Genomic DNA, 9,571 nt, shown 5'->3' on the forward strand with positions numbered 1-9,571 from the left:
CCCTCCCTCCTGTAGGCACAGACCTTCTCCAGGTTGCCGCCCATGAGTTCGGGCACGTCCTTGGCCTGCAGCACTCTCGCGAGCCTGGGGCCATCATGTCCGCATACTACACCTTCTCCTACCCTCTGAGGCTGAGCGAGGATGACAAGCGGGGCATCCAGTACCTGTATGGAGCTCAACCACAGGTCCTGCCCTCACCGCCACCCTCCCCTCCACCTCCATCCAACCCCGAGACTAACGAGATCGTCGCTAATGTGAGTGGAGCTGACGCAACATTACAATAACCAGTTCAAAACAGCTCAAAATAACTATAATAATGTTCTTATTGTCAACAAATCCTATGAAAGGACCAAAACCAACAATGTGTTCCTATGTCTTTCTGACTTCCTGTATGTAGCTCTCAGCTCCAATCCCATTGGTTCCTACCTAAAACAGCTGGAGCAAATGGAGTTTCATTTGTAATAAAGGAAAAAAATGCTCAGTTATTTCCTTGAACAGCTGGTCACTTTAATTTTTATGGAAGTGAATCAGGAAGGTATTGTGCTTTTGAAGTGGACTTTTTTCAGTGGCGGATTAAGCACCATTGGTGATAAACCCTAACAGAAGCATAAGCTTGATTGATCGTGTCTTGTAAGCTTGTTTGTTTTGTTGAGCAGCTTTTAACAATGTCACGCTTGGTTGCAGAAAGTCTCTTTTTATCGAGTTGAGCTCACTTCAAGAAACTCCAAAGGACAAATTAGGTGCCATGCTCTAATGAATATTGACATCAAATAAAACCAACCAACGTCTAGGACCAATCACAGTAGTTCTTACTGAAGACATGCATCTTTAAAATGAATAAAGGTTACTCAAACAGGGGTAAATCGTTTTTTTGTTGGGGACTTTATCAAGCAGAGGATTAATCCCCATTTGGTGCAGTACATGCGGCTCACTTATGTTCTGGAACTCAATGGAGCCCTATGACACAGAGGAAAAGGATATCCGTGGGGAATAAAGTTGATCATTCATTTTTTCTATGGTCTTTGTTGACAAGAGAAATATAGAATAGACCACCAGCCTTATCCCTTTATCCCACAGTGGTTCCTGTGGTCACACACTGTTAAAAAAAGCAAGCATCTTTGAAACTTCACCACTTCATTCAGGGGGGTTTTTTTTTAACCAAAAATTATAAATAATGGTAAAAAGTCATTATTTAGTTATAAGCACTTGGAAACAGTTTCTTCTAAGTTGTAACCGAGAGGTATTTTACCGGACGTTATTTTGGGATCCTTTCAGACAATAAAACGGCTCCTTAACACTCCATACTGCTGCAATAAAAAACATCTTGGAAGAAACTTTACACTTGTGTCTCATTTTCAGCCTGACGCCTGCCAGACGGACTTTGATGCCGTGTCTATGATCCGAGGGGAGCTGTTCTTCTTCAAGTCGGGCTACGTGTGGCGGATCAGGGACGGGCATCTGGAAAGCGGTTACCCAGCGCTGGCGTCCCGTCACTGGAGGGGGATTCCCAACAACATCGACGCCGCCTTTGAAGACAAGTCAGGGAATATTTGGTTCTTTCAAGGTGGGCATTGACGACGGTCTGAGCTGTGCTGTTATGTGGTTAAAGGTTTCATGTGAGTGCAGCAGTCACCAAGTATCAAGCAGCCTTGGGCAAGTTTAAACTGGTGCTAAGTGGTAATTAACACAGAGCTGTAGAGTTGTTTGTGTGTATTTCCATTAGATGTGGTTAAGGTGAAATGTTTCCTTCAAACATATGTCAGTCCCATTCCTCACTATGAGGGCCATAAACATAATTTGAAGTCAGATTACTAGTGATAGGAATAAGGACCTTTTGGGATCTTTTGAGTTAATTCCCAAGAGCCCTAATTGCTCTTTTTTGTCATATATTTATATTCTTCGCCAAACCTCTAAATCGTTTCCACCGTCTTTTAACATCTTCCTGGGGTATAGTCTTGAGTTGTATAGACAGGGCTAAAAAGCTCTAGAAATAAATGGCATTGTTCAACATCTCTCTCTCGGGGCAGGTGAGAATTACTGGGTGTTCGATGCCGAGATGCAGATCCGAGGGCCGGAGTCCATCAGGAGTTTGGGTCTGTCGGTGTCTGGGATCCAGGCGGCGCTGCGTTGGGGCCACGATTCCAACTACAACACCTACTTCTTCAAGTCGGGTAGCTACTGGAGGTTCAGCCCCCGAGAGCAGAGGGTGGAGTCCGTCTACCCGCGCAGCATGAAGGACTGGAGCGGCATCCCTGACGAGGTGGATGCCACCTTCAGGGATGTCTACGGTACGGTCCAAGGCAAAACTAACCAAGTCAAAGAGTTCCTATCTGAAAATGTTCCCCAGGGATTCATAGATAATCCAGATATCTTTATTTTTTTTGTTTTATAAGCTAGTTGGTTTGTTGGGATCTGATTTATTTACACAGAATGTTTTATTTTATCTTTCAGGCTACGCTCACTTTGTCCGAGGTCGACAGTACTGGAAGTTCGATCCCGTTGGCATGAACTCTTTGGAGGGCTATCCCCGCTACATCGGCATGGACTTCTTCGGATGTAGAAACATTTGAGCTATGGAGAACAAGAGCCAGATTTATGACTATGAAGAGGAGTTCTTGAAGCAATGACGTTTGTGTGCTCATCCTGCGGTTTCTAGAAGGATGGCAATATATATCCGTTTACGCTTTCCTCCATTTATTACACCTTCTTCTCAGGAAAACCAAGTAATGTTTCCTCAGACTTAGCACCTCCTGTGCAGCTGTACTCGTATTTATTTTGCACATTTTTGTAACCATAAAGCTGAGGTCTGGGCCCTGTATTAACAACGTGTGATGCTGCATCGCTCTCACTTCCTGTCTTTGAGCCTGGAATGTTCGACTGATTGTGGTTTTCAGAAACTGTAAAGGATATGTTCCATTACATCTATTCTGTAGTGTTACTTCCATTAGGAGCAAAGCACTGTAGTTTCAAAAACGATGTAAAGAGGGGAAACAAATCAATGTGCCAAAACACATGCAAATGAAGAAACCTGTTCTTCACCAGCTTAAAGAAACATGCACAGCGTTCACACACATTTTGGATACACTAAACGCTGCAAATAAAAGAAAATCGCAAGAAATTAGCTCAAAACACAACACAAACAGGGACACTAAAAAGTAATGCACACAGCTGTGAAGGTGACCGTGTCACCCGTGTCATTGCTGATGTGTTTCGCCAACAACAACAACCGAGTGTTTCGAGCCAGGTCCCGTTATCTCGCAGGACAGTGCACCCAGCAAGAGCCTCCAGCTAGATTTGATCGATATGGACATAAACGCGAGTGAAGTCTAATCGGACAGGAGAGAGAGATCAGAGATCAGCTGCTGCTGACGGAGACACGTGGGAGAGGGGGAGGAAAAGAGAGGCTCCGTGTATTATTGTTATATTATTATATAGAGTCGTTATTAATTTGTTTTAAAGCGACAGCACTTTTCTAATTTTGTCCGGAAGATTTCAACTTTAAAGGACATGTTGACCGGCGAACATTTTTTTGAACGGAAACTCTGCCGCACGGTTCCCTCGTCCCTTGGAAGAGGCGGAAAGGTGGGTGTTTTTCATCTGCTGGTGGTATACCAGGGAGATTTACAGCAGGAGCAAACGCTTGCCTCTGGGAGGGAGAAAAAGAGAAACAGCCAGAGCCCTGCCTCTCCCCACCTCTGCTGCTAAATCCGCCGTGGAGAATTAACAGAAGGGCAACCATGCTCGGGAAGTGTTCTTTGCTGCTTTTGGTGTATTTTGTGGCGGAAGTACAGCGCAACTTGCAGGCCCGGCATATGTACTACAGCGTCTCCAGCGGGTCGAGCGGTCTCGTGTGAACGGAATACTTTTTTGATATCGAATTCGGTTCATTTTCGTTTCCGTTCCCGTGTAAATGGGGCCTAACTCTGCCAACAGTGACAGTGGACCAACTTCATAACGCCTGAACATCAACAAGCACTCCGGTCCCAGCAGTGTGCGTCACTTTTTAATGTCCAAGTTTTCGTTTATGCAGAGCTTTTAATAAACTCTGAGCATGTGTTGTCGGGTTTGGCGAAGATGTTTCTTCATTTGCATGTGTTTTGGCACATTTGTGGTTCTTTTACTTGGATAGTTTCTGAAGCTGCAGTGTGTTTATCCGAATGGATTGTTTTGGGCCGGTGTAGCGCGTTTGCATGGGTCGGTCGTCATATGGATGGACTGCCGATACTCAAGTGTTTGAATTGTGACATCAAACTTAAAGCTGCAGAAGGTAGATTTGTACATTTTCTCTGCAAAGAGCATGTATTAATGCAATAGCCGCTTTCACACCAAGTACTTTGCCGTACTTAGTTCCCAGCACTTAGTTCCCCCATGAAACTAAAGAGCAGATCGGGTTCACACAGGAATAATTCCCTGAGGGAAGATTAGGCAAATGAAGCCACTGACGTCACTTCTTCTTCTGCTTTGGGTTTACTGGCAGGCCACAAACAACTTCACGGCGTATACTGCCACCCGAAGTCCCCGGCCGGAAGTCCCCGGAGTTGGGGACTGGCTTCCGTGTAAATCGCCTGAACGCTGACACCTCCTCATCACTCCAAAGCTCCCATGTTTTTTTTTGTGTTGCCATAAGTTATTCTCTCTCCGTTGGTGCGCTGGGCTAATGCTAATACTAATAATGCTAATGCCAGCAAATACAATGGCGGCTTCACAAAACTTTTCCGAGTTTTACGGGGCATGGTTTGCAATCCGCCCAGAAGAAATTGGAACATTTTTTGTCCCCAGGAAATTACCAGCTCTCTAGCAGGGACTGAAAAGGGGGGAAAAGTTCTCATGAACTAAGTTCTCTTTTTGGTGTGAACGCAAAATCCAGGAACTATCGGAACCAAAAGGGAAAAGCACGGGGAAATGATGTCGGTAAACAAGAGTTGAAGGATGTTTTCACATATGCAGTTGATTTCCCTGCCTTCCTGAATCACACTGGCCATGAATCAGAACATAAAAACTAAATTCACAGTACTTTGAAGTCGGTCTGTTATTATGCAGAGGTTTGGAAAAAGCTGCATATGGATTATTTTGTGACACAGTCATAACTTTGAGAATGATGGACTTGTGTTTTTAATGTCCCATTGTGAATCACTCCGGCAGCACACTCTGTTTGGTGTCAACAAAAGCCAAGTTTCCGTCCAAATGTATTGCAAATTTTTACAGAATTTCCAGAAAACTTTCATAAGAAAATGCAAGCTACTGTTGTGCAAATATTAGGAGTGTTGTTGATCAAGAGAAACAGTTGCAGTAATACTTCACAGCCATTAAACCTTTGCAAAAGAAGTGTGAACACTAAATAATGATGTGGAAAACACAATGGAATTGATGTGTTTTTTTTTTACTGCTTTGCAATGATAAGTGCTGTTTAATTCACATGCTTAATTTAAGTCAAGATTCATTCCTCATAACTGTTGATTAAGGTTTACGGTTTACTAAAAGTCAACAACTAACAGTTTAAAGATATTTCAACTGGTGTTTCCATTCAGGTTTTTTATTGCTCAACTTCAAAATGCACATAAAAACAGGTGGATGGAAACACACTAACTTGACGCAAATGTGTGTGACCGATTATTAGCAAATCTCTGCAGTGCTGGCTTTTTATTGGAGGATGATCTGAAGAGTTCAGATATCGCATTAGAGATTCATATTGACAAAACATCACCTCTGAAAAACGATGGTGGTCACAAGGACCTTTATCTAGTTTATTCTAAAAATAATGTAGAAAGTATTGTATTTATTTTTCATATTTGGCCAAATGTTCAAGTTTTGAGTACGTTTTTGGGATATTATGTGACCTAATTCTTCTTCCCTGAAACTTTTACAATACAACAACATGAAGACTTAAAGAAATGATGTATCCATATGAGGTATAATGTATAATGTGATAACATCACTGTATGTCATGTTTTGTTGTCCCTCTTCTTGATGACTCACCAGACTGCAGGTTCTCTGTGGTAGTGAAAAAGCTCCAGTGCGCCATCTAGAGGGCAGATGTCAATTATTTCCTCCTTTTGTGTCTTTCATGTCTCAAACTTCATTAATTCATCGCTGTTCTTTAACAAAACACGGTGCTCAAATCAGGTCACACAGTCAGTGTGATGCATTCAGGGACACAAGCTGCTGCGTGGATCAGCGGTTTTCACCAGGAGGCTTTTGCTATTTTTTGCCGAACCATAAGACAAATGTATTAGGCCTATTAAGACACAAATGGCATTGGTGGAAAGGTACATTCACTCAAGTATAACTTTGAGGTACTTTACTTGAGTATTTCCATACTTTACTAGCTTACATGTGACATGTTCTGACCTCTGAGGATCAGGTCACCCTGGTTGAGAACCGCTGAGTCATCGTTGCAGCGCTTGAGATGTGAAGGCTTAGTTCAGACTGTGGTGCTCAGTGCAGTTTTTCAGTGCAGGACGCTGACGAGTCATTGTTCAGACTCTGTTCTTTGAATTGTTTCTGCAACTCAAGTGTTAACCAGTGAAATAATATTTATACACAACTTAGCATAAGTTTGTTGTACATACATGTCTTTGATTACTTTTTTTTGTTTGTACTCATATGTAGCCCATACCCAGTGCATTGAAATGTATGAACTGCATATTGTTTGCTTTCTAATAAAAACATAACCTTTTTACCAATCGATCTATTACTATGGTTCCAATACTAGACATAGTGGATAATAAATAATTATATGTAGCCGTATTATTATTAGTAATAATAATTTTATAGATTTTATTTTATTATTATTGATTTGTCTTATTGTTATGCAAGTATCGGTACTATGCAAGTATTACATTTGTTTTGTTGTACAAACTTAATTGATAAGCTAAATCCAACTGAGTTAAAGGACTTTTTTTAAGGGGCGCTAAGGGAGAAAGGGTATTTTTTTATTATTATTATTTTAATTAATCCACTCATTGTTGTTCAAGTATCATAACCATCACATTTTTATATAGGTAAACAATTTAAAATCTTTTTCACTTACTTTGGAAAGTAAATCCAACATAAATGAAATACATTTTTTAAAGAAGTTATTGTTGAATAAAAAATATGAAGGTATCATAACACTGGGGTTAAATGTAGAGATCATAAAAATAAAGTATCTTTATATTTCTGCACCTGAATTCTGATGTCTTTGCTTTAAAAGTGACCATAGCATGTGAAAGAGTTGTCAGTGTGTGGGGTGGATGGTGTTAATTGAAGGGTGAATCTGATTGGCAGAAGGCAGTGAGGGGGTGGGACCTGTGTTGTTGACTCACCCAGTGAGCAGATGATCGCTGACAGAGAGCAGCAGCAGCACGATGGCTCACAGCTTCACTCAGGAGTACTTTCAGATCCCCGTGGTGACACGAGCGTACACCACCGCCTGCATCCTCACCACCGCTGCTGTGGTAAGAAACCATGACAACAACAACAACAACAACAACAACAGCTTAAACTCTGGCCACCAAACTGGGATCACAAATAAAACTATTATTGAGATATAGAGTTAGAAACTATTCATTTTCAAATGTTACTACTCTTAAAATGTACAATCTACCTATTAAGAGTCGATCTATGTTAATTTCAGATTTTTTTATACAGTTAGATCATACGGTTTATTATGTTGTTTCCACATTTACTAAGATAATAAATAATTGTAAAAGGCTTAAACTACCAGATATTCAAATAGTTTTGAGATCTTTATATTGGAGCTTTTCAAATGTTTAACTGTTTTTAAATGTTGGAAACTCTTTGGGATGTATCAGGGTTTAACATTAAAGCACTTCACTTTGTCAGTTTAAAAATATATTAAAATCAAAGTTTAAGTTTAGGTTCCTTTTTTGAAAGACTCTGATATACAGGACTGTCTCAGAAAATTCGAATATTGTGATAAAGTTCTTTATTTTCTGTAATGCAATTAAAAAAACAAAAATGTCATACATTCTGGATTCATTACAAATCAACTGAAATATTGCAAGCCTTTTATTATTTTAATATTGCTGATTATGGCATACAGCTTAAGAAAACTCAAAAATCCTATCTCAAAAAATTAGAATAGTTCCTCAGACCAAGTAAAAAAAAAAGATTTATAACAGCAAAACACAATCAAACATTTGAAAATGTCCATTAATGCACTCAGTAATTGGTTGGGAATCCTTTTGCACGGATTACTGCATCAATGCGGCGTGGCATGGAGGCAATCAGCCTGTGGCACATCACTTCAAAAGTAGCTTAATAATAAATTTATTCTAGTAGATGCTCCTGACAGGAGTCTTTAATCTATGAAACACTATTTTCAAGAAATAAGACATACGTTATTTTTTTGTTCTTACAGTATGTAAGACCTAAGTAGAGTTAGTTGACTTTATAACGTTCGAAAATAATAAATTATAACGGCTAATACCGTATGGTCGAATTCTTTTGAGTTTATAGGATGAGACGATTTCGAGGGCGCGCTAAGCGGAGGTACTTTTTCGCATAGTGATCTGGAGTGCCGCGCACAGAGTTCGCGTTAGGAGGCAGACTTGAGCAGATTAATGTGAGCTTGTGGGACCGCGCAAAGGACTCGGGAACTTTCTCGCTGAGGTCGAACCCAGTCATTTTTTAGTGTCATACCCTTCTACGACCCTGAGACCTGACGACAGGTCTCCTGGCAGTAACTGTGGGAGGTAGTCCTCCCATTCTTGTTTTCGTTTAAAGAGTTTTCTCGTTCGACAAGTGTCTCAGTCAAAGTTCGTGTAGGTGTTTTTCAGACAACCTTCCCCTGTTACACCGCCCTTGGCGGACGTGTTCGGTCTCTCTACGGCGTCGAAGTTGTCGTAACACTTTCTGCTCAGCGAAGGTCTTAAGTCGCCCTCGAGTTTCTGTCACCTGACTTCCGACCTCAGGTCCATAGGGCGAGGGACAAGTGTCTGCACAGGCCCTTGTGACCCGATGTTATCGGCGATAAGGGTACCAGTTCGTGAAAGACTTGAGTTCTGTGTTCCTTCTCCGCAGACTGAACCCATTCCTTTTTCCTTCGGTGACCTGTCAAACGTGTCACCAGGTTTCAGTGAGAAAAGTCTGCGTTCAAAACATAAATTAAACCTTTCAGTTCCGGCGTCTCCAGGACCTCTTCCGACCTCTCCTCGTTTTAGGTTCAACGAACTTTAGGTCACACTTCAAGGGTGTCAGTCGCTACCCAAACCCCTCGGGTACAGTCGACGACACAACCAGGTGACACAAAGTAGTTCGGTCTCATTTACGTCGACCACATGGTTCTCTAAAATCTGTGATGTACGAAGGCAGACGATTTTCGAGATACCTCTACTCCTTAGAGGTGAGGCGAGAAGGTCGTACTAGACCGTGACGGTGTCACGGTTCTTTGGTGGTCATTGACCACATGACTTGGTACCGTAATGACGGAGCAACCGGACGTTAAGGGACTGGACTTGGGTTATCTCTTATACACCCCATAACACTTTGGTCCTTCGACTTTCTGTGTCTGGGGTGGTTACGATTACTCGATTTCCGGGCGATACTTCGTAGGACCGGTAGGTATTGT

The 9,571-nt window shown here is 41.6% G+C and overlaps 1 protein-coding gene across 1 annotated transcript in view; it reads left to right on the forward strand.

Annotated features, from left to right (window-relative positions):
• LOC104949787 (stromelysin-3-like) overlaps positions 1-3,366 on the forward strand; it is a 38,317-nt gene extending 34,951 nt beyond the window's left edge. Inside the window, exons 5-8 of the mRNA XM_010776192.1 lie at positions 16-254; positions 1,360-1,564; positions 2,028-2,288; positions 2,452-3,366. Coding sequence (XP_010774494.1) covers positions 16-254; positions 1,360-1,564; positions 2,028-2,288; positions 2,452-2,570 — 824 coding nt within the window. The 3' untranslated portion in view covers positions 2,571-3,366. The remainder of the gene's footprint in view (positions 1-15; positions 255-1,359; positions 1,565-2,027; positions 2,289-2,451) is intronic.
• The last annotated feature ends 6,205 nt before the right edge of the window (positions 3,367-9,571 follow it).

Source organism: Notothenia coriiceps, unplaced genomic scaffold (assembly GCF_000735185.1).
Source record: "Notothenia coriiceps isolate Sejong01 unplaced genomic scaffold, NC01 NC01_scaffold00016819, whole genome shotgun sequence".
Lineage (NCBI taxonomy): Eukaryota > Metazoa > Chordata > Actinopteri > Perciformes > Nototheniidae > Notothenia > Notothenia coriiceps.